Here is a 25485-nt window from a genome sequence, read left to right on the forward strand (position 1 = left end):
CAACTAGAAATTGACAAAAGCCCATTAGTGTGAATCGGCACTATCTATAAGTCCCAATTCTTTGAGGTAATCCTGGTCAAAGGTCACGAAAGGTCATGACATTGTGAAGATGAAGTTTGTAATAGCTTGACATTGTGAAGATGTAGTTTGTAATAGCTTGACATTGTGAAGATGTAGTTTGTAATAGCTTGATATTGTGAAGATGAAGTTTTTAATAGCTTGACATTGTGAAGATGTAGTTTGTATTAGCTTGACATTGTGAAGATGTAGTTTGTAATAGCTTGATATTGTGAAGATGAAATTTGTAGGCCTAATAGCTTGACATTGTGAACATTACTATAAATTAAAATAACAATATGCTTTTATTTAGAACACCATCTATTTAGCTAATACGATTCTAGTCTTACCTGATCAAATAATTACATGTTCAAATACAAAATAGTAGGATTCAATTACAGCCTTATTATTTATCTTTTGATCAGCTTAAATCGAAATTTATGACAACAAATTCAAAGTTTCAAAACATTTTCAGGAGAATGATCCACTAAATCTAGAAATACAAGGCAACTCTCGGTGTTTTTTTATAATTTTAAGAAACTAACGTCATTGGCATGATTTATTAGTCTACCTCTCGAATATTTTGAAATTCTACAAATTTTACTTCATTAAAGGGACAGATGCGCCTTCAATTCCGTGTGTGTCCAATTCAACTCTGCGTTTGAATGCCAAAATGATGACTCGTCATTTTAAGATTATACTCTGTGATATATAGAAAAGACATATTTAGATTAAGTGAGTAAAACTCACAAGGTATTTTTGAAGGAAAAATGCAATTTTCGTACATTTCTAGTACTTCTGAAGACTATTTACATATTTTCAAGACTAAAATCAACCCTCTAAAATGGCACATCTGTCCCTTTAACTAAAATTGGAGGTATAAATCTAGAAATGCTGGAGACACTTTATATTACTATTACCATAGGATTGGAGATCTTTAAACTTTAAACTACAAACAGGGTGTTTTTTAGTTGTCAAGGGAAACTATGGTGGATTGTTAACTGGTCTGCGGATTATATTTATTACGTTGTTCAGTTTTCGGGTTGATAAAAACATGACATAAGAGATTCGATTATATAATAACGTACCATAAAGATTATTGAATTGTTCAGCATTCAAAATCAAAATGGATGGGAATGTAGAAGAGTTTGAATGTGCTGTATGTCTTGGACCATTCCAGGAACCTAAATTATTGGATTGTCATCATACATTTTGTAGGAAGTGTCTGGAAGACCTGGCTAGTTCCAATTTGGCAGGTAGCTGCAACACCATCAAATGTGTAACAAAATCAGCAAATTCTTGATGGCGGGGTGAGGAAGTTTTCAACAAATTTTTATCTATCTGCTCCATCAACCAGTTCAACAAACAGAACAGGAGATACAGATTACTGCTCCAAACATCCTAAGGAGGAGCTGAAATGTTTCTGTGAAGACTGTAACACCATTTTGTGTTCGACATGCCTTCTTGGTCAACACCAAAACCATTCTTTTCTTAATATCAAAGACTCTAAAGACGTCATTTTAGAAAATTACAAAGATCAGAAAGACAGTCTGAAACGTAATTTAGAAGAATTGAAAACAGTGAAGAATATAGCCGAGGATTCGTTGAAGAAAATCAACGAATATCGACAAACAGCATTGAGTAGTTGCCAGGCAGAACTTCAGAAAAATTATGATCAAAATCAGAAGAAACTGAACACTGTACTCAGTAAAGTGAATACCCTGAAATCTCAGATAGAGAAAGATAGTCTACCTATGTTTTCTCCCCCCGTGTCTGACGTCCTTAGTAGGCCTACTGCATATACAGTGTGCTAACTATATTGCTAGAATGTGGCGGCTGTCTGATCAGCCTATTATATCTCTACGTCAAATAATGGTTGAACGAACGATTTAATGATTAAATGGGTGAAGACACCATATCCAAATGTGTTATCGGACCTAGTGGAGAAACTGTTGACGAAGAACTGTTCGACGACGTGATTGACGATGAACCTGAAGGATTATCGATTGAACACTTCGCTGACGGCATTTTAGACGAATTAGGCCTACTGTGATTCAGAGATTCTCAAATTGTTAGTTAAATTTGTTTCATGCATGTACATGTACTTGTAAATGATTTATTTCGATAGGAGTTTTAACAACTACTTGATATTGCGTATTGACATGATCAATGAGATCCGTCTTTCCATTTTGACCTGTTTTGACCTTTAGTGACCTTTGACCTGGATTGCCTCAAAGAATTGGGACTTATAGATAGTGCCGATTCACACTAATGGGCTTTCGCCAATTTCTAGTTGATATCAATGAATTTGTACACATTTTGTAGTTAAATTCTCAATCTTTAACGTTTTTTGACCTTTCGTGACCTTTGACCTTGAATAACTCAAAAACGCCCCCTGACCCGGCACTTTACCTCCCAGATTCGGATTCCTGAGGAAAAATGCCTCTAAAAAAGTTAACTCAGATTTTGCCCCCTCTCGGGTGACAATACCCCCCTTCTCCCTCTGATCTATATTGTTATTGTTTTTGAATAAGGTACTGGTATTAATGACTGTTTTTTTTTGAATAAATTGATTTTGTGGCAGCAAATCTTATTTTTAACTGTACTTTGAATAAAGATCAATTTCATTAATTTTAATGAGAAGAAATGGCACATTTTACTTATTTCATTATAACAAAATTCAAATTTAAATGCAACAAATTAAATAAACAATATAACTTACTTATTTCATTACAATAACAAAGAGTTAGCATTCCTAAAAGTGATAATAAATACATTGGCCTTTGGCAGATCCTTCAATTTGGCACCTTGCCCATTACTGTAGTGGGTCCATCGTTCGTTGCTTAAAGGGATAGCATGTTTTTTTTTAATGTGAAAGATAGCTTGCCAGGCAAGGTAATATACACCCACTGGCAGCTTTGATTTTTAACATAAATATTTATCAGTACAGTAACAATCACCAGTATGAAATATTCAACCTTCAGTCATACACTTCTTTTGAACTCTTTAGGGCGATACTGAATAATATTGAGTATGATTTATTGCCCTAGTTCTTGAAAACGTACTCAATCTTTAGCTCGTGAAAACTCTAGAAGACAAATATTCAATCTTCAGCGCGGTAATGAATAATAGAACCAAGTTTTGTCAAAATTCGGTAAGAATCCTGCCTTCTAGAGTTTTTATGAGCTACAAATTGAAAATTCTTTTGATTTTTCTCATTTTCAATAGGCTTTATCCATTGGTGATAGCTAACACTCAAGCCAAATTTTGTTAAAATCCGTCAAGAATTGTGCCTTCTAGAGTGTTTACAAACTAAAAATTGAACACGTTTTCAAGAATAAGGGCAATAACTCATACTCAATATTTTTAGATTCTTCTGATTTTCAATAGGGTTCATCCTTGGGTGATAACCAACACTCAAGCCAAATTTCATTAAAATCTGTGAAGAATTGTCCCTTCTAGAGTGTTTACAAGCTAAAATTTAAACGTGTTTTCAAGAACAAGGGCAATAACTCATACTTAATATTTTTCAATTTTTCTGTTTTTCAGTACGGTTTATCCATGGGTGATAACCAACACTCATGCCAAGTTTCGTCAAAATCCGTCAAGAATTGTGCCTTCTAGAGTGTTTACGAACTAAAAATTGAATGCGTTTTCAAGAACAAGGGCAGTAACTAAAACTAAATATTTTTCAATTTTTCTGATTTTCGATAGGGTTTATCCTTGGGCGATAACGAACACTCAAACCAAGTTTCATCAAAATCTGTCACGAATTGCACCTTCTAGAGTGTTTACAAGCGTTTCAAGAACAAGGGCAATAACTAATACTAATTATCTTTCAATTTTTCTGATTTTCGATAGGGTTTATCCTTGGGTGGTTACAAACACTCACACCAAGTTTCGATCTTTGATAATATCCCTTATTTGATTACCATCACCAACTATGTTGGCCTGAAGGGCTTGGTTATTATTTCTGATCCGAGGTTGTGGAAGGGCCAGATTAGCTCGATTAACCTCCTCAAGCCACCCCAGACGAATAAAATGTTGTTGAGGATTACACAGGCAGTGATCACATCCGGTACTATGTCGATATTCAAGTCCAAACGTTTTTGCAAAATGCGCCAATGCGCTTTCAGGCGCTACTTGCTACTTAATTTGAAATTGAAATATTTCTGGTCTGCTGTTAGATGGCCATTATCGAGATAAGACTTCATCAAGAAATTGGACAATGGATAGGCTGGATCACCCAACAAAACAACTGGTATACTATTTTCACCAATTCTTACATGCTTACGAAATAAATGTTCACCTTTTTGAAAAATACCAGAATTTGCAAACACCCGTGCATCATGCACGCTTCCTGACCATCCAACATTAATGTCTGTGAATTCATAGCGGTCATTCACAACCGCCTGAATCACGACAGAATACCACCCTTTTCTGTTGTGATAGTCTGTATTCTTGTTCAGCGGACACAGAATAGGGATGTGGCTACCATCTATTGCACCCCCAGCATTTGGGAATCCCCACTTTGACTTGTAACCATCGACCACTCTATCTAGTTCAGTACCTTGAGGAAAAACAATAAAGGATGATTTCCTTTTAACCAACGCTTTGACAACCTCTTGTACAATGCAACATACTGTAGAACGACCCATACCAAATAATGCAGCAACAGTTCTATAATCTGCATTTGTTCCAAGGACCCATAACAATACACCAATCTGAAAAGAAACATATTCTTTTTATTATCCACTATTACTCTCTGACACCTGGCATATATAACTTCAAATGTATTTATGTGCATGTGACACTGATAGCATTGATTTGCACCATTTCAATTTCTATGGTTTAAGCAATGTGATAAAAACTAAGCATTTTATGACATCACCAAGATAAAGCTACTAGGGCCTAACAATATCTATACAGCTGTGTAATACTAGTGACATCATAAAAGGCTTAGCAAGAACCACAGAAGACTGACTAAAAAGTGAAAGGGAGCAACTCAATGCTATCATAGTCCCCACAAAAAAAAGTTTAACAACTTAAAGCTGAAGGTAAAAATTTATCCACATTCATAGCATGAACAATACTCTTCTTAACTGCCCTATCATTAATACTGAAAATAATTCATAGACTCACCCTTCGTTCAACTGATATTGATGATCTCATATTTGTATCCTGCTTTTCAATATCAGCTCTCAACAAATTGCACAAGCCAACAAATGTCAATCTGGTCAATCGAAAATTTTCAATAAATTGGGTGTCATCATAACTTCTGAAAAAAAAAGGCGGATACAACACTGTATGTTTACCTGTTTACCTGTTACCTCTTCTTCGGTCTATTGTAAGCAAAAATGCTTCTTGACCTCCTGATTTGAGATATAACTTACACAATCGACAGTGCATACGGGTACGAGACAATAGATGTACTATCTATTCTTTTTAACAGTTTTTGGAATGATTTTTGTTTATTTGATAAGAAATTTATTGTTGGTTGGTCAATCTTGAGTTCAGGATTTGGATATTACTGATAAAAACTTTTTTCATGGCTGATAATCGAAATCCCTGACTAATAATCGGTCAAATTTGAATTACAACGAGAGTGAAAACAGTTGCAAAATATTATGATTCTAAACGTAGTTACCTATAGGCATTTTTCCACCACTGGTCAGGGTGATCTCGAGACCATAATCTTCTGTCAATAATCGGACTACAATTACATGTATTCAATAATAATGACATCGATAGGAAAAAGGTTAAAAGTCTTTGTTGAAATTCGCCAAATCTTCTTATCCTCTCCATCCTCTGTTGCTGTAACATGAAAGGACGTCTCCGGCGTCTTCTTTCAAAAGATGCCGTTCTCTTTCGTCGTAAAAAGGAAAGTTGAAGAAGTTTATAAATCAATATAATCGGAATCGCCGCCATTTTGTGGGAAAAGTAAACATTACACGCGCATACGTCATGGTATTTTGACCTCTGAACTTCTGGGGTCATGTCAAAGCTGGCTTAATTTTTATATCCGTCTGAACGCTCGCCCGAAAAAACGAAAACCAGGCTCGAAGAACGGTTGGAAGTTAAGCTGGCTTAAAATTGTTTAATATTAGTGTATTCCCCCCCCCCCCCACCCCTTTTTTCCTTTCCTGTTTAGATTCTTTGGCAAATCCTGAAGTCATCATTACATACTTCTTATGTCATATTATCAAGAATCAAATTGCCTCCCACCATTTTGTGATTTGACCCTTCTCTTGTTATGTGATTTCAAAGATTGTGACGTCATAAACCTTACGAGGTCATATTGTAATTTTAATCTTAACTTACCTCCACCATTAATTTGTAGTTTGTTTCTTCCCCTGATGAAGTCAAAACTTTTTTGACAAAACGTTGGGTATTAAAGAATGGTATTTGATGTCAAGTTTTATTATTTTTTACACCAAGTTCAGTATACATCAAATGAATCGCTGTACTACCAGTGGTATTGGTGATCCCATCAAAAAGTCTTCTGTGATTGGATATTGCTGCCTGTTTTTATACGCCCACATAAAATGTGAAGCGTATATTGTCGTCACCCATGTCCATCGGTCCGTCCGTCCGTCCACAATTTGCTTGTAAACACTCTAGAAGGCACAATTCTTGACAGATTTTGACGAAACTTACTGAAATTGTTTATAATCACCCAAGGATAAAACCTATTGAAAATCAGAAAAATCGGAAAATATCTAATACGAGTTATTGCCCTTGTTCTTCAAACCACATTAAATTTTTAGCTTGTAAACACTCTATATGCCACAATTCTCGCTAGATTTTGAAGAAACTTGGTGAAGTTGTGTATTATCACCCAAGGATAAACCCTTTTGAAAATAAAAAAGATCAAAAAATATTTAATATGAGTTATTGCCCTTGTTCTTCAAAACGAGTTCAATTCTTAGCTCGTTAATACTCTACAGGCCACAATTCTTGATGGATTTTGATTTAACTTAGTAAAATTGTGTATTACCCAAGGATAAACCCTATTGAAAATCAGAAATATCGAAAATTATATGATATGAGTTATTGCCCTTGTTCTTCAATGTTCATTTTCAAACAAAGCTGCCAGTGGGCGTATTTTACCTTGCCTGGCAAGCTATATTTTCTTTTTGGAATCACCACATGAAGTGGTATATTGCTGATACCTATGTCTGTGCATAGGTCTGTCGGTCAGTCCGTCCACAATTGCTCGTAAACACTCTACAAGATGCGTTTCTTGATGGATTTTGATGAAACTTGGCATGAGGGTTTGTCATCACCCAAGAATAAACCCTATTGAAAATCAATAAAATCGAAAAATATTTCATATGAATTATTGCCCTTGATCTTGAAAACACTTTCAATTTTATGCTCGTAATACTCTAGGAGGCACGATTTTAACGAAACTTAGTGTGAGTGTTCGTAATCACCCTAGGATGAACTTTATTGAAAATCAGAAGAATCGGAAAATATTTAGTATGAGTTATTGCCCTTGTTCTTGAAAACACGTTCAATTTTTAGCTTGTAAACACTCTAGAACGCACAATTTTTGACGGATTTTGACATAACTTGGTGTGAGTGTTTGTAATCACCCAAGGATGAACCCTATTGAAAATCGGAAGAATCGAAAAATATTTAGTACGAGTTATTGTCCTTGCTCTTGAAAACTCGTTCAATTCTTAGCTCGTAAACACTGTAGAAGGCTCAATTCTTAACAAATTTTGACGAAACTTGGTGTGAGTGTTCGTTATCACACAAGTGTGAACCCTATCGAAAATCAGAAAAATCAAAAAACATTTAATAAGAGTTACTGCCCCGGTTCTTGAGAATGCGTTCAATATTTAGCTTGTTAACATTCTAGAAGGCTTAATTCTTGACAGATTTTGACGAAAATGGGTGAAATTGTTTATTATCACCCATGGAAAATCAAAAAAATCGAAAATATGTTTTATAGGAGTTAATGACCTCGTTCTTGAAAATGCTTTCAAATTGCTCTTAAACACTAACAGGCACGATTCTTGCCGGATTTTGAGAAAACTTCATTATTCAGTACCGAGCTGAAGATTGAATATTTGCCTTCATTTCACGAGCTAGAAATGGAACACGTTTTCAAGAACAAGGGCAATAACTCATACTCAATATTATTCAGTGTATGACTCAAGTTTGAATATTTTAATTAAAAATCAAAGCTGCCAGTGGGCGTATATTACCTTGCCTGGCAAGCTATCTTCTTAATAACGCGTTCAAGTTTAGATCTGTAAACACTCTAAAAGTCTCAATTCTTGACAGATTTTGATGAAACTTGGTAATATTATTCAGTATCGCCTCCAAAAGTTAACAAGAAGTGTATGTCTGAAGGTTGAATATATATCATACAGATAATTGTTACTGTACTGCCAAATATTTTTATTTGAAATCAAAGCTGCCAGTGGGCGTATATTACCTTCTATCTTTCTGATTTTCATCCTTGGGTGATTACAAACAACCATACCAAGTTTAGTCAAAATCAGCCAAGAATTGTTCCTTGTATAGTGTTTATGAGCAATAGCAGACGGACTGACAGACATGGGTGACAACAATGTGCACCCCCATTTCTTGTTCTTTAAAACGCGTTCAAGTATTAGCCTGCAACACTCTAGAAGGCCCAATTCCTTCTTAGTACTTCTGAAGATTTTTACATATTTTCTACACCAAAATTAATCCCGAAAATGTTTTAAAATTTATTTAGTAAGTGTTAGTAAGTGGGTGTATCTTGTTGTAGGTTTTAATTACAATTATTCAAAGATTTGGAGAAAAATCCCTTTAAAGATCAATTTGTTTAGAGGTCTACTGCGTTGGATAGCAAATCTTCAACAAGTATGCATTCCCATTTTTTTGCTGATTATAGTAATAGTATGTGTTAATTTTTTCTATTTTAGTTCTGGTGCCAAACATTTTTTAACAACATCTCAACTGATTGAGTTTTTCAATGAGGTAATCAGCCTTTCTATGCCCTTAAAATATGGAGGTATAACATTTTCAAAACTATTCAATGTGTTCAAGCTTTAGAATACAAGATAGCTTGCCAGGCAAGGTAACTTACGCCAACTGGCAGCTGTCAGAAATGATAAAACAGCCTTTAGTGATTAAATTACGAATGTTAAAGAAATTTTATTAGTTTGAATTCAATGATATCTATATTTACTGCCAGTTATTTATGCTGTGTAATTCCACAAAATTTTAAAATCAATATCAATAACCCAAATACATCAAATTATTAAATCATACAGCTCTAATATCAATGGCAAACAATTGCCAAGAGTGACATCGTGGAAAATTCAAACTTGACCAAGATCTCAATATAAATAAAAAGACGCAAAACTTCATTCCATTCATCAATATAAATCATTTAAAAAACGCATTTTTCCTAAGTCAAGGGCAATAACTCAAAAAATGTTCATTGAAAAAGTATCACGTTCGATCTAGTCCAAGATCTCATCAGTATAAATGATCACACCATTTTTCATAAAATCAGTTGAAAAATGTAGTCTCTATTGTGTTCACAAACAAATTTTGACGTGTTTTTCCTAATTCGAATTCGGCCAAGATCTCATCAATATACATTATCACATGAAGTTTCATTAAAATCAGATAAAAACTATAATGTATTCACAAGAAATGTTGATGGACCGAAGGAAACTTAGTATGGTTGTTTGTAATCACCCAAGGATAAACCCCATTAAAAATCAGACGAATCGAAAAATATTTACTATGAGTTATTGCCCTTGTTCTTGGAACGCTTGTAAACACTCTAGAAGGTGCAATTCATGACGGATTTTGATGAAACTTGGTATGAGTCTTTGTAATTGCCCAAGGATAAACCCTATCGAAAATAAGAAAAATTGAAAAATATTTAGTATGAGTTATTGCCCTTGTTCTTTAAAACGCGTTCAATTTTAGCTTGTAAACACTCTAGAAGGCACAATTCTTGATGGATTTTGATGAAACTTGGTGTGAGTGTTTGTAATCACCCAAGGATAAACCCTATCGAAAATCAGAAAAATTGAAAAATATTTAGTATTAGTTACTGCCCTTGTTCTTGAAAACGCGTTAAAATTTTAGCTTGTAAACAACCTAGAAGGGACTATTCTTGACTGATTTTGGCCAAACTTGGTGTGAGTGTTCATAATCACCCAAGGATGAACCCTATTGAAAATCAGAAGAATCTAAAAATATTGAGTATGAGTTACTGCCCTTATTCTTGAAAACGCATTCAATTTTTAGCTTGTAAACACTATAGAAGGCACAATTCTTGATGCATTTTAACGAAATTTGGCTTGAGTGTTTGTTATCACCCAAGGACAAAGCCTATTGAAAATCAGAAAAATCGAAAAATATTTAGTATGAGTTCTTGCCCTTGTTCTTGAAAACTCGTCCAATTCGTAGCTCATAAAAACTCTAGAAGGCATAATTCTTGCCGGATTTTGACAAAACTTGGTTTTATTATTCATTACCGTGCTGAAGATTGAATATTTGTCTTCTAGACTTTTCACAAGCTAAAGATTGAACACGTTTTCAAGAACTAGGGCAATAACTTATACTCAATATTATTCAGTATCACCCTAAAGAGTTCAAAAGAATAGTATGACTGAAGGTTGAATATTTCATATGAGTGATTGTTACTGAACTGCTAAATATTTATGTTCAAAATCAAATTTGCCAGTGGGCGTATATTACCTTGCCTGGCAAGCTATCTTAATTATTATAATTAATATTTAGCGCTCTGATTTGATCTTAATAGTTTGAAATGCCACCATCTTGTTGGGAGAGAAAGCATATATTAGTATGTTATTGTGGTCTGGTGGTAGGTAGGTTACAAATTCTTTTGCAGGAGCTGCGTCATTTCCTTTGAACTCTTTTGGAATTGCAGGAACCACAGGCATTGGACGACGAATTGGAATGTTCCAAATAGAAAGGTGTCCCCGATACAAATGAAATTCCCCTTAAGGAAAGACATATTTATTGCGTACATATATTTTTAAAATTTCATACGTTTCCGCTGTATTTTTCCGTATGCAAATGAATGCTGTCTTCATCATTCCATAAAAGGTTTATGTTCGCTGACTGAAAGTCTTCTAGTCAATGCAAGTCTTACTAAAACAAAATGCATCATGCAAAGTGACTTACAGAGAATGTTAGATACAAAATTTCCCATGCAGAATGCCTATTTGAAAGTGTTAAATGCATTCATGTTATATTTCAGTGGATTTTGGAGTTTACATATACATGTTGTATTTTTGCACATTGACATTGGTACTTTGTAGCATAGACATATTCATTTTTTAAAGACGACATTTGTATTCTAAAGCTTGGACATACTGAATAGTTTTGGCTATTTCGTATCTCCACACTAAAAACAATTTTCAATTGGTGTCTTTGTAATGCTCTCTAAATATTAATTTCTTCATTCCTGCATTAAATGTTAAGTCCGTAAACTTTTTAAGGATACCAACAGCAGGGAATGAATTGAAAATCACTGAAAGAAAACAAGAGAACTTTAAAAACATGTTATTGTTACTCAGAGTTTCAAGCTATGCAATCTACAAACAACTGACCTATTTTCAGCCTGCGTCCCTACTGAAGTTAGACAAGTAGAACTTATTCTCATGTCTACACTTCAAGATGAGTTCGAAACATTTGTTTAGACAAGTGTGCTTAGGGGTATTAATGATGGAAAGCTTTTCGGTTAGACACAGGTTACATCGTTTGGTTTTACATTGATTTTATTCAACATACCCAATGGCTATAAGATTCTTTTGTTCTAATTATTCCATTGAAAAGCTAAAACAATTAGGACTTCGCCACTAACTTTTATTCACATTGAATTCGTGTAGGCCGCCATGTCTTGTACTGGATGAGTTTGTCCCTTTTTGGCAGGAATAATTAGTGATACTTGATGTTTTCCAGAAGTAACTATTCTGACAGAAGTGCAGAGTCATGAATATTCAGAAGTGTTAATGAGCAAAAGGTCATCACGGAAACATAATTCTGAAAATCTCTCCATGCACACTACATACTTCTGCCCAACTCACTAATTTCCTTGGCAATGACCTATATTATTTATAGTTATCATTATTAGAAATATTGAGATTTTTTTGAAAAAAGAGATGGAGATGAATGCTGTTTAATTGTGGGAGGCCATGCAAGCAACACACAGATTAAAACAACAAGAAATACAGGAGGTTTGTAGACGTCAGATTTAGAATACTTATCTATGGTCTGGTTTAGAATATCATTCACAAAACTTGCTTACTAATAGGCCTACTGACTGAGCCACCCTAAACTGTGCCCTGGCTTTTTGTTTAAAAGAAGAACCACTCAATATTTTGTATTGGAACAATGAGGTTTTACAATTTTTATTTGTTTTGTAATTTCAGAATGAAACTATGGAGAATACATCGGCGACAGCACGGAATCTCAGTTTAATAGGAAAATTATTATTACCAATTGAAAGATTAACCTGAATTTGTTACCCCAATCAAGACCTCATCTAAATCAAAAGTAGTAACATGATCAAGAGTCATCAATGTTGAATGTTGTTTGTTTACACATGTTAGTGATCGTGTCTATGGTATTATCCTTTATGATAATATAATCTGGCAACACTGCATCTAATATTTAAAATGCATGCTGGCAAGAGGGGGCTGCAGGAGTTATGGACCTTGGCTTGGAGTGGAAAGGATTGTTATTAGACATCATTCATAAGTCTATTAATATATATATTGATTTAATTTAAACATGAATACAGTACACGCTTCACGCTACTCGTATCATTAACTTTATTTCCCTGGGTGTTACCAGCATTGGCTGACATATACGACTCTTTGAGGAATCCAGAATTTCAACTATCCGATAATGGACCTTCTTTTAATTCCTGGGATATGTCTGATTTTGAGGAACATTACTCTTCAAAAGATTCCACCACTACATCCAGCTGCAAATCCTGTTGAAACATTTATGAAACCCCTTGGAAAAACCACGAAACTTAGTAACTATAACAATCAATCCGAACGGACAGCTTTCTCCTTTCTAACTATCGTGATACCCCTCATCCAGCTACTGGAATAGCACCATAGCATACTGGAAGCTAGATATCTTGACGGACTTATCAAACATAGACGAGCCAAGAAAATCAATGACTCCAAATATGGCTACCAAAGTTTATTTAAAATTGGGGATCGAGCATTATTACGAAACTACAACAAAACATCTAAGTTTCATCCAACTTTCTACCTGACTCATGGAAAGTCACACATGTTGATGACACTGGCTCATTCATCCTGCTTGAAAGACAGAAAGATGGTAGAATGTTCACCCGACACCCTGCCTCAAGTTTAATGAAGTTCTACAACATGGGAGCAGTAGTTGGACATCACCAATATCTAAATATAAGTGCTTCGATCAACCAAAGATTCGATTCAGCTGCAAAATCAATTAGTGACAACAAAAAAGAAAGAAATAAAAGTAAAGAACTTTAGAAGGAGTGTGCCATCTATAATTAGACATTTATGACCCTCTCCCCCAACCCTGAATTACAAGCTTATGTTAGGCATTGTTTGGTGGTGGACATATCTTTTTATTAAGAATTAGAAGCCCAATTGAGACAAAACAAGTGCAAAATATATTCAGAAAAATTCAGAAAATTTTTTTTCTTTAGCTGTGTCGGTAAACGTCTGACTGCACTCAACTCCATCACATAGCATTTCGGTCAACGCATGATCGGTTGCTACACATGGTAGCACTAGTTACATGGTTAGCAGCCAAAATGGACGACTAACAAGATAAACTTTCATCAAAATATCGAAAGATATTTAGTATTGCCCTTGTTCTTGAAGTCTGTAAACACTCTAGAAGGCAGATTTTTTTTTTGCAAAACTAGGTAATATTGTTTAGTAAAAGGTCCAAAAGAAGTGTATGACTGAAGGTTGATTATTTCATACTGGTTATTGTTACTGTAGTGCTAAATATTTTTATTCAAAATCCAAGCTGCATGTGGGCGTAATCTTGCCTGGCAAGCTATCTCTATCTTCTTGTGGTTAGTGTTGTTGTTCAATTCCACTATTTTGAGAGGGTCTCATCAATAAATCATTCACAGAATTTTTACTAAACACAGAGCAATAATGTTGGTTCCATTTAAATGGGCAATTGAATTCTCTTCCAACTGAAATACATTTTCCAGATAACTTATAAAGTTTGTGCATTAAATTTTTCTCCAACCTGAGAAAATATTTTGGATGTAGGATGTGATATCTCATATGCAAATTGATTCGTAGATGTATTTTTTTTGTAGACAGAAAATTGGCATGGGTACTCAAATCATTCATTACACCATATAGAACAGAAATATGACCATTCTTTGTTTCGCGATTTATCAAAATTCTTAAGCTAGCAATTTTTCGTGCATCGAAGCGTACCGGTACTAATGTGTCTCTGATATGAAACAGCAAATTATTGGAGATTATGAAAAAGTGCTCTGCTCTTCGCAGAAATATTTAGCTATGAAATATTTAGCTATGAAATTTGGTTTGCTTCAAACAACAATAAGCAGTATTTTAAAATGTAAAGAAGAATTAAAAAAAAAAGTCTGCTGACAATATTAATACCAATAAAAAGCGTATGTACAGTAGCTTAAAATATGAACAATTAAATAATAGTAAGGCATACAACTGAATTGTCTTTTATTATTGTCTTATCAGAATCTGGGTCACTGAGCTATAAATATTAACACATGACACAAAAAATGTCCAAATTTTGCATACTCCAACAATGTTTTGCGGTCCCAGTGTATGTCAGATTACGCAGAGTATACTATAATTGCCCTTTAAAAAAACATGTCAAATTTGGTTTGTAGACCAAAAGTTATTATATGATCTTGATGAAACTTGGTGGCCAAGGTCACAAGAAGGGAACATATTACTTTTGCATACATTGATCAGATCTTGTTCAAGTTTTGGTTATTGCCCTTGACTTAGTGTAATGTGTCAGATTTGGCTTGTAGACACAATAGAGACAACAGTTTTTATCTCATCTTCATGAAACTTGATATAGTGGCATATATTGATATTGGTCATGATTGTAATCGGTATTGATTGAATGAATGGTTATAAAGTTATTGCTCTTGACTAAGTAAAAACAAGAAGGTGTGGATGAAACCTGGAATGCATGTTGCCAATATAGTGATAAGATCTTATTAAGTTAGGCCCGTAAACACTAAAAGTTTCAATTCTTGCGGGATTTTGGCAAAACTTAATATTGTAATATTGTTCATTATCACTCCAAAAAGTTCGAAACAAATGTATGAATACTGGTTGAATATTTTATGGTGGTGATTTGTTTCTGTACTATTAAATATTTTTATATCTTACAACTTAAAAACCTGAAACCTGGTTTATATCATCTTGATGGAACTTGGTATGCCTACATACAGCAGTACTGTGATATCAGATATTTGAGTACTCCGACACTCTGAGTAATCTGACATCTTTTTTGGTCATGATTGATTTCCTTCTTATGTCAGTTTAAAAATCACGACACTAAGAATAATTTGTATAATCCCACATCTAGTCATCTTAATCACTTATTTCCAATAAGATAATAGCTTCTATTACTGATAATTTAACATAAAACATAGTGGATATCATTTCCGTTGATTGATCACCGACAATGACCTAGCTTCTAGATCAAGTTCTTTTTGAAGGTTTTTTTTATTCACATCTGTGAACTTATGGCTATGCAATAACGATTTAAAAATATACAGTCAAGTAACCTTATTTCGCGCTAACCTATTTTTCGTGGATCTCCTGATATGATTAATAATTTACATGCGCATTTACTTACTTTGATAAACATGGGTTATTTGTACAATGTCAGCTAGTAGAATGAATCCAGTAGTTTCAAGCAAGGTAAAATGTGTTAATGTATACTTTGAGATAAACAAAATGGCAGATTTCAGTTATTACCAATTAACACAATTTTTTATTGGCAGAATTTCCTTATAATCCCACGCTGAATTCCAAGTGTCGTCTGCTAGAATATATTCCAACGATTGACGTCACTAGCTGATTCCATGTCAGCCGAAAAATTCTATGGGACATATTCTTATGAAGTTTTAATGACTTTCAGCAATAAATCACTTGTACGTTTTTACTTATCTAATTTTGTCAGTCAAATTTTATTTTCTTAAATCATATATCTTTGAAGGAATTGTCATTAGTTATAATGAAATATTATCAAAGATAAATACTAAGAAAAGTTATGTTAAATCATCCAACTTCCAATATTTGAATGGACTGAAATTAGAGATCCCGACCGTATAAGATGAAAATTTGGAATTTTCAATTTTAGTAGGAGCCGATTGATTTTGCGATATTGTGGAGAATCATATAATCAGAGAGCTAGGACCGATTACAGTCAAATCCAAAGTTGGATATCTATTGTCTGGAGCAACGCATGTTAGCTATCCAATAATTCCTTAAAATATCATCAATAATGAACATTCCTATTCATGTCCTCTTTGATTGGAGCTGTCGAACAATTGTCTTTCTTCTACCCCTCCACAGTTAAATAGACTCAGATATTTTGACAAGATTTCTTCACAGTTAATATGCGCTGACCATCGACAATGAAAAAGCTTTTCTCAAAGTTGGACTTCATGAAATGGACCATAATGCGACAAGATTTTTCTGGATGAATAACTCAAATGATCAAAGTAGCATCCGATGTCAGAGATGAACAACCTTGAAGCAGGATCTCTACTTGGACGACATTTTTATACGCCAACAGGGTGTGATGCTTTAGATTGATGGTTGGAATTTGACATATTTTCGATGAACAGTTTGTGAGATATTGCCCTTGACATTGATAAAACGCGTCGAAATTTGTTAAAAATAGTTCATGAGCAGGGTAGAAGCTACAGTTTTCAACCGATTCTGATGAAACTTGGTGTGATCATTGGAATTGATAAGATCTCGGACAAGTTCTAACTTGTCGCATTTTCGATGAACAGTTTTTATACGCCCCTGTCCATCCGTCCACAATTGTTAGACACGATAGAGAGCTGGTTTCTTAATGGATTTTAACGAAACTTGGTGTGAGTGTTTGTAATCACCCAAGGATTAACCCTATTGAAAATCAGAAAAATTGAAAAATATTTTCTATGAGTTATTGCCCTTGTTCTTGAATTTTTGTGGACATGATAGAGTGTGGACATGATAGAGAGCTGGTTTCTTGATGGATTTAGAGGAAACTTGGTGTGAGTGTTTGTTATCACCCAAGGATGATCCCTATTGAAAATCAGATGAATCGAAAAATATTTACTATGAGTTATTGCCCTTGTTCTTGAATTGTTTGTGGACACGATAGAGAGCTGGTTTCGTGCTGGATTTTGACGGAACTTGGTGTGAGTGTTTGTAATCACCCAAGGATGAACCCTATTGAAAATCAGACAAATCGAAAAATATTTTCTATGAGTTATTGCCCTTGTTCTTGAATTGTTTATGGACATGATAGAGTGTGGACATGATAAAGAGCTGGTTTCTTGATTTGAATGAACTTTAGTGTGATGAGATTTTTATTCATGAGATCTTGGTCAAGTTCAAATTTTGACGAATTTTTGATGAAGTTTTTTGAGTTATTGCCCATGACTTCAGAAAAACGCGTCAAAATTTGTTTGTGAACACAATAGAGACTACAGTTTTCAACTGATTTTAATGAAATTTGATGTGATCATTAATATTGATGAGATCCTGGTCAAGTTTGAATTTGACGATTTTTCAATGAATAGTTTTTAAGTTAGTGCCCTTGACTTTGGAAAAAACAGGTAAAATTTTTTTTTTGCCCTTGACTAGACCTAGAGGGTTATTGATATTGATTTTTAAAAATTTTGTGAAATTACTCAGCATAAATAACTCGCATATATATATAATTGAATTCAAACTAATAAAATTTCTTCAATATGAGAAAATTCGTTCGTAGTCGCTTAAGACACCTGATTTTACTTCACATGCCACCGAAATATCTAGAATCATTGATATAACACAATTTTCATCACTTCAGAGACTGCTACACGTTACTTGTTTTGTGATCAGATTTGTGAAACAATAAGGCCGTAAAAGAAATGCTCGTCGGCTAAGGAGCAACTGCAAAAGAGCAACCAATTCAATTTCCCAAGATGAAATCTGACATGCACTTTTGGAGAAGAATGTATTTATGAGCAAGTTACAGAGTTCTCAATTACCACTTATTCAACAGTTAAGATTGTTCATTGAACAAGAAGGTATTATTCGACGTGCAGGACAAATACAGAATTCGGACTTAGTCTATGGTGCGAAATATCTGATGTTGTTTCTGAATAAAAAACATACCCATCTTGTTATGATTGACGTGCATCACAGATTGCTACACGCAGAAGCAGGACAAACTGTATCCATCAGTCGTATTGGATACTGTCAATACATCAATGTATCGACTATCTGTTGTGACGATGTATTCAGTGCCGAAAGGTGACGGGAAAACCTTACACAAAACCAGTAGCACCTCCGCTTCCGAAAGACTGATGTTAAACCATTTGTAACTAAATGAATTGATTTTGTTGGACCACTGTACATCAGAGGCAAAGGACAAACTGTGAAATCATATGTGTGCCTTTTCACTTGTTCTAGTACACTTAGAACTTGTAGCCGACATGACACTTGATACATTCATGTTAGCATTCAGAAGATTTGTTAGCAAAAGAGGAACACCACTGACGATATACTCCAACAACACCACAACCTTCATTTCAGCAGACAAGGAAATTCCGAAATCGATGAACATTCATGTTAATTGGAAATTCATTCCAAATGCTGTTCCTTGGTATGGTGGATGGTGGGAGCGTTTAGATGGACTAACGGATATATCTCTCAAAAAAGTACTGGGAAGATCACATTTGAAGTATTAGGCACCATACAGAGATATGTGTGATTAATGACCAACCGATAACGTACGTTTCATCCGATGTCAGAGATGAACATCTGAAGAATTCTGGATATAAAGACCAAATTGTAGAAACTGCCTTTAGCAAAGCAAGGGAAAGATCACGCCTTGAACTGCTATTTCCCCAACAACAGTAGCAGAAGAAGATAAAAAGAAAATGAAGATTATTCCATGGACTAACACCTATGACCCACGACAACCAAATCTACACAAAATGGCCAAAGACACAGACAGTTTAAGGACAAGCTACAGAATGACAGACATATTGAAAACAAGGAAAATCATTGTGGCAGGACGCAGGAATAGGACCTTGGGAAATTTATTAAGGGGAAACAAATTAAAACAGTGTGTAGAAAATGTGAATATTTCTAAAAGTTTTGGATGTGTACCTTGTAATAAACCTGTGCAAAACTTGTGAAAAGATAAACACAACTAACACAATCACCAATAGACACTCAAAATCATTTTATATCAAAGACTCTTTAAATTGTCAGAGTAATTTGGTTATATATTGCCTTACTTGTGAATTCTGTAAATTTCAGTATGTTGGCCAGACAATAACCCCCTTCAATATTAGACATAACAAACATAAGAGCAACATTAAATTGAAAAAGGTTCATAAAGCTCCTCATATTGCCCCCCATTTTAACCAACCAGGGGCCTTATTCTCGAAAACTTAAATCTCTTAAAATCAGATGTAAGTTAAAATTTTGGCTTAAGATATGTTAAGTCCTATTCTCTAAACCTATTTACATCGTGATTTTAACTTAAAACGATTTTAACACCATTTACTCTGTTTTAAACTAAAATCAAAACAAAATGACCAAACAAGTGATGATCATTTTACAAATATTACCTAAGATCACAAATTAAAACAATTTGGATGTAGTTTTAGGGAAGACAAATTGGCCTTAATAGTGCTCATTATTAATAGTATAGACTTGTGCAATGGGAAATGGGGAACCGTGGGCCTTGACAAGGCCTAGCTAGATGTCTTGACAAACTATTTTTTTCCATGTAGATAAATTTTTTTATTAAGAACACAATACATAGACAGTAGCTAACATACAGTCTATAAATCGTTTTTCACTTGGTAATTGTTGCCTCTTTTGTACCATTTCGAATTCAAGACTTTATTTGATGGTTAGGCTATTTAAGTTTTAATTGGCAGGCCTAAACTAGGCCTAGGCTATACTTGTGGTTTCATCACAGAAACTCTTTTTAAGTTGAGGTGGCATCCCTGAAAAAGAAATATATTTTTAGCTTACTTACATCAGGCCTCAAAGATCTGTGTTGTAGGCTATATTATAGCATACATGTATGTAGATCTAGGTCTATCATAATTTTTTCTTGGTCTAGCCTAGGCCAAGTTCACTTAAGCAACTCAATTTGTTGTTTTGAACTTGGTCTTTATCTACATAACAGTCTCTAGGCCTATGAACAGTCTCTTACTTTCTGTCAATTAACCTACGGAAGGTTATTAATATGTCTAAGCGGTATCAGTACGGTTCTATATGATCCTTGACAAGTCAAGTCAAGTTTAGTAGACTAAAATTAAATAAGAGCCAAGAGGTCGAACTTGACTCCACAATCGAAAGCGACACTTAATCATACTAACGTTGCGCAATCTGCATGTCACAAAAGCAAGTCAAGAATTTGAGAGTCAAATGATTTTTTTACAAATTTAATTTACTGAAGCAATAATTACCGATTTGTGTTTGTTGACATCAGGGATTCTTCACTCTACACTCTTCTACTCTCTCACTCATGCTGTCTCGGAGTCGCTGGTCCATTATTTCCTCACGCTTCATAATTAATGAAATCCATCAGTAACATCAGTTTATAGTTTTAGTAGTAGGGTGAATTAAGAAGATACAAGAGAGCTTGGATATGTCAGCATTTAAGGTCATCCATGCACATTAATAATGTAAGAAATTCATAAAAAATCCCTCGACGTCTCTTTGTTTTGATGCGGGACAAAATGGCGGCTTGACGGCAGACTAACCTTGTGTCTTTACAGACGACAATTTGATTGGTTGGATACATTAAAATCGAATTTTAACTAAAATCAATTTTAGTGATTTTAAGTTAAGCCATCGAGAATAAGGCCCCTGGTCATGATTACAAATTCACAATTCTTGAGAAAATTCCAAATGAAAGCAAAAGCAAATTAGACAGTGCAGAAACTCTGTGGATTCATAGACTTGACTCTGTATGACCGTATGGCTTGAATGAACTCAACCCAGGAGGTTTCGAAATTGCTAAATATTAGTGTATTCCCCTCACCCCCCCACCCCCTTTTTCCCTTCCTGTTTAGATTTTTTGGCAAATCCTGAAGTCATTACATACTTGTTATGTTGTATCTAAGATTTTGATGTCATAAATCTTCTGAGGTCATATTATCAAGAATCAAATTGCCTCCCACTATTTTGTGATTTGACTCTTCTCTTGTTATGTGGTTTCTAAGATTGTGACGTCATAAACCTTATGAGGTCATATTGTAATTTTAATCTTAACTGCCTTCCACCATTTGTAGTTTGTTTCTTCCCCTGATGAAGTCAAAACTTTTTTGACGAAACGTTGGGTATTAAAGGATGGTATTTGATGTCAAGTTTTATTATTTATTACACAACAGAGACTACAGTTTTCATCCAATTTAAATGAATTTCGGTGTTAATATTTATAATGATGAGATCTTAAACAATTTCGAATTTAGCTATCTTTTGATGAACGGTTTTTGAGTTACTGCCATTGATTTATGAAAAACACGTCAAATTTTGATTGTGAACACAATAGAGAGTACAGTTTTCATCTGATTTAAATGAAATTTGGTATGATCATTAGTAAAAACTTAGTAAAAAAGCATCAAAATTTGTTGGCGATAGAGGTGACAGTTTATGTCAGAATTTTATTACATAATGTGTTTGTTTTAATCAACAATATCTTGCACAAATTCGTTTTTGGTTTGATTTGACACAGATAGGTGACTGCCCTTGATATTCTGAAAATGTATCAGGAAAGTGGGCATATCTTGCTAGGCAACCACTTGTACAATAATATTTGACTTAACGTCACTAAGTAGCGATGACAGTAAAGAATTAAAAGTAGAAAGTCTCTCTTGTTTATCCTCCATTACAGTCTCTTTGGTCAGCAATCTAATGATAACCATAATTTCTATTAAAGAACTGCGGTGGCTCAGTGAGTTAATACGCTTGCTCACTAAAATGAAGGTTCAGGGTTCAATCCTGGCATAGGTCATTTCATTTCTATAAGTTCTAGAAAAATGTTTCCAATTTGTCGTGTAAAAGAATCCTTAAGTTAGTGTGGGGAACCATGGAGAGAATTATTATTTTTTTTGTTTGCTGGAGGCAAATGTTACTTTGCCTGTCAAAGCATCTTCAAGTTATTACCCTTGCCCCAAAACATCCTAGCCACTATGACAATAATGAAAAATGTTTATCTTTTCAGAGACAAAGAGATCCAAGATTAAATGAAATTTTGTTTCCATTTTATAATTCCAATCGAGTCAATCAGTTAATACAAGCATTTGAGTATGATTTAGAATTTGTTGAAAAAGGTATTTAAGTTTTCCTTTTTATATGCTGGACATATATTGTTATAGCCCCATATCCCATTTCTTGTAGACACAAAGTTTTTATCGGATTTTGCTGAAACTTGATATGCATGTATGTATTGATGAGAAATTGGTAATAGACGGATGACATAAAGAACTGCGGTGGCTCAGTGAGTTATACGCTTGCTCACTAAAATGAAGGTCAAGGGTTCAATCCTGGCATGAGAAATTGGTAATAGACGGATGACATTTTGAAGTTATTGCCCTTGACTTGGGTAAAACTTAACTTTGGCTTGAAGGCATGATAGAGGCTACAGTTTTTATCCGATCTTAATGAAACTTGGTATGTTATTTATATATTGATGAGATGTCAGTCGTTCGAAATTGGTTACAATTGGATGAAAGGTTTCAAAGTTATTGCCTGTGACTTGGTAAAATCGTGTCATGAAGACACCATAGAGGCTACAGTTTAAGTCTTGATGAAACCTGGTATAAAGGTTTTGTTTAAATTTCAATTTTGATACAATGGTAGGAGCGCTTTTGGATGAGTCAAATTAGCTTGTGGTCGCAGTAGAAATTTTTAATCCACCTTGATGAAACAAGGTATGTATGTATATATTGATAAGGGCTAATTGTTATCGAAATGTCAATTCTTCTTTTTTTTTTTTTTTTTTTTTTTTTTTTTCGATTTTTACACACCTTCCTGAGCTTAGACTACTATAGTTGCAGCATTCATTCAACATTCACGAACCTTAGATATAGGCGACGATGTGCATAAATATATTTTGGATCTTTTTTGCAAAACCGGAAGTGCCACAGTTCAATATATGCAAGAATAGATAATCGGCTCTAGAAGTCGTATTTTTCGGTCGATTTTCTTTGGGTTTGCATTTTTGGAATCTACTGTTAAAATCTGAAAGAATAGCAGTTTCAAAATTTCAAAATTCGAAAATTTGTCGCAGACATTTTTTTTGCCAAATTTTGCATTTTTTTCATTTTTTTTGCTTTTTGTCTGATTAATCCGAAAAAAATTGAGCAAAGACAGTTTAAGAATGTAAACAAAATGGTACAGTCAAATTTTTAATTTCACTTCCGGTTTAAACAGGAAAACGATGTTCACTTCCGGTTGAATATCTTCCGGTGTAATTTGTATAGGACAAAAATTTTTATGCTGATAGGTAGACAAAGTTATGACAAAAAAACGAAGAAAAAAAAATCCGGAACACACGTGAAATTTTGGCCGCCATTTTGATTTTTCTGAAATGATTCGATTTTTATTCAGGCATAATGGCTCATCCGATTTAAATGATTTTGGTGTCAAATGAAAGAAGATAAAAAAAAAACATGACATTAGGAAGCCGTTTTTCGATTCTCAATTTTGCTTTTTTGCAACATCCGGTTGAATTTTTTCAAAGTTTGAAGGTTCATATCTCGTGATCTTGAACTTTGATGACCTTGACCTTCATAAGGTCAAAGGTCATTGACCTTAGCTATCAGTTAATACTTTGACATGTACTTCCGGTTTTATAGCTGTCCGAAAACAGCCAAATTCGCAACTTTGGACTACTCTAGCACGTGACCTAATTAACCTAGAGGGTTAATTTTTTCGGATTCTTAATGTGCTTTTCATGCTCTTTCAAGTGAATTATAACAATCGTTTTTTAAAGCAAAATTGAAATTCGTGAATTTTTCAAATTTGAGTTTTTTTTACAATATTTCTGTTTCTTTGAGCTTGGTGTGTATATATCTTATGACCTATTTTATGTAGAACATTGAAACTTGGAACACAACAAGACAATTTGAATATGAATTAACCTATGACAAAAAAGTTGAGGTGGGCGTGGCACATCCGGGTTGAATTACTAATTGTTTACATTTTGGGAAAGGGGCATAACTCGCATAGGATACATTTGTTCAAAAAGGAACTTTGCACACAATTACCTCATGATTTTGGCCAGTTTGTGTTAATAGGTCAATTGTTTCAGCTTTATAGTTCTAAAAAAGGAACGGGTTTTGAAATTTCTATATTTTCAATTTTCTATTTTGACCTTTATTGACTCTTGTTGACCTATATCTTTTGACCTGTATGATGTAGAAGCTTTAAATTTGGAACACAACATAACATTCAGAATATCAATTAACCTATGCAAAAGAAATTGAGGTGGGCGTAGCACATCCGGGTTAAATTACCATTATTGACAATTTTGGCAAGGGACATAACTCGCAACGTTTACATTTGTTCAAAATGGAACTTTGCATACAATTACTTCATTCGTTGAGCCACGTTGTCTTGGAAGTTCGATTGTTTCAGCTTTATAGTTCAAAAAAAGGAACAGGTTTTGAAAATTCAAAATTTTCAATTTTTGACCTTGACCTTTTTTGACCCTGATTTTTGTAGGATCAAAGGTCATTCACATTGGCTATCTATTTATACTTTTATATTTGCTGTCCTATCTCAACTTCCGGTTTTATAGCCGTATATAATTAAAAATTTGGATGACTTGTATCTCGTAACCTTGACCTTTGTTGACCGTCTCCCTTTCAATGTCAAATGTCATTGACCTTGGCTATCTTCTGATACTTTCATTTGTGAGGGATGTCTACTTCCGTTATAACAATCTTACAAACAATTCTTCTCAACTTTAGACTGCTCTTGCGCGTGATGTAATTATCGTAGAAGGTTGATTTTTTCAGAGTCTTTAGCATTTTGCTACATTTGCAAAGTCCCACTCTGTGCCACGTGTGGCTCTAGTATAGGTTTGAAATTGACGATTTTTTGTTTTTTCAAGGAATTGCCCTCAACTATTAAAGGGTGTAAAGTTTTATCTGTAAAGATG

At 34.2% G+C, this 25485-nt stretch overlaps 2 protein-coding genes across 2 annotated transcripts; one reads left to right on the plus strand and one right to left on the minus strand.

The window, feature by feature from the left end:
* Positions 1 to 1183: 1183 nt before the first annotated feature.
* On the plus strand, positions 1184 to 1871 carry LOTGIDRAFT_155029 (hypothetical protein; the record flags this gene model as incomplete). The annotated part of the gene is made up of 2 exons (XM_009065539.1): positions 1184 to 1313; positions 1561 to 1871. 2 exons carry the CDS (start codon positions 1184 to 1186, stop codon positions 1869 to 1871), a joined length of 441 nt encoding a protein of 146 aa, XP_009063787.1.
* Positions 1872 to 3122: 1251 nt separating this feature from the next.
* On the minus strand, positions 3123 to 5985 carry LOTGIDRAFT_155030 (hypothetical protein; the record flags this gene model as incomplete). The annotated part of the gene is made up of 4 exons (XM_009065540.1): positions 3123 to 3145; positions 4628 to 4781; positions 5200 to 5335; positions 5705 to 5985. The coding sequence occupies 4 exons, from the start codon at positions 5983 to 5985 to the stop codon at positions 3123 to 3125; spliced, it is 594 nt and encodes a 197-aa protein (XP_009063788.1).
* Between the last annotated feature and the right edge of the window lie 19500 nt (positions 5986 to 25485).

This window comes from Lottia gigantea, assembly GCF_000327385.1.
Source record: "Lottia gigantea unplaced genomic scaffold LOTGIsca_7, whole genome shotgun sequence".
In the NCBI taxonomy this organism is placed as follows: Eukaryota; Metazoa; Mollusca; class Gastropoda; family Lottiidae; genus Lottia; species Lottia gigantea.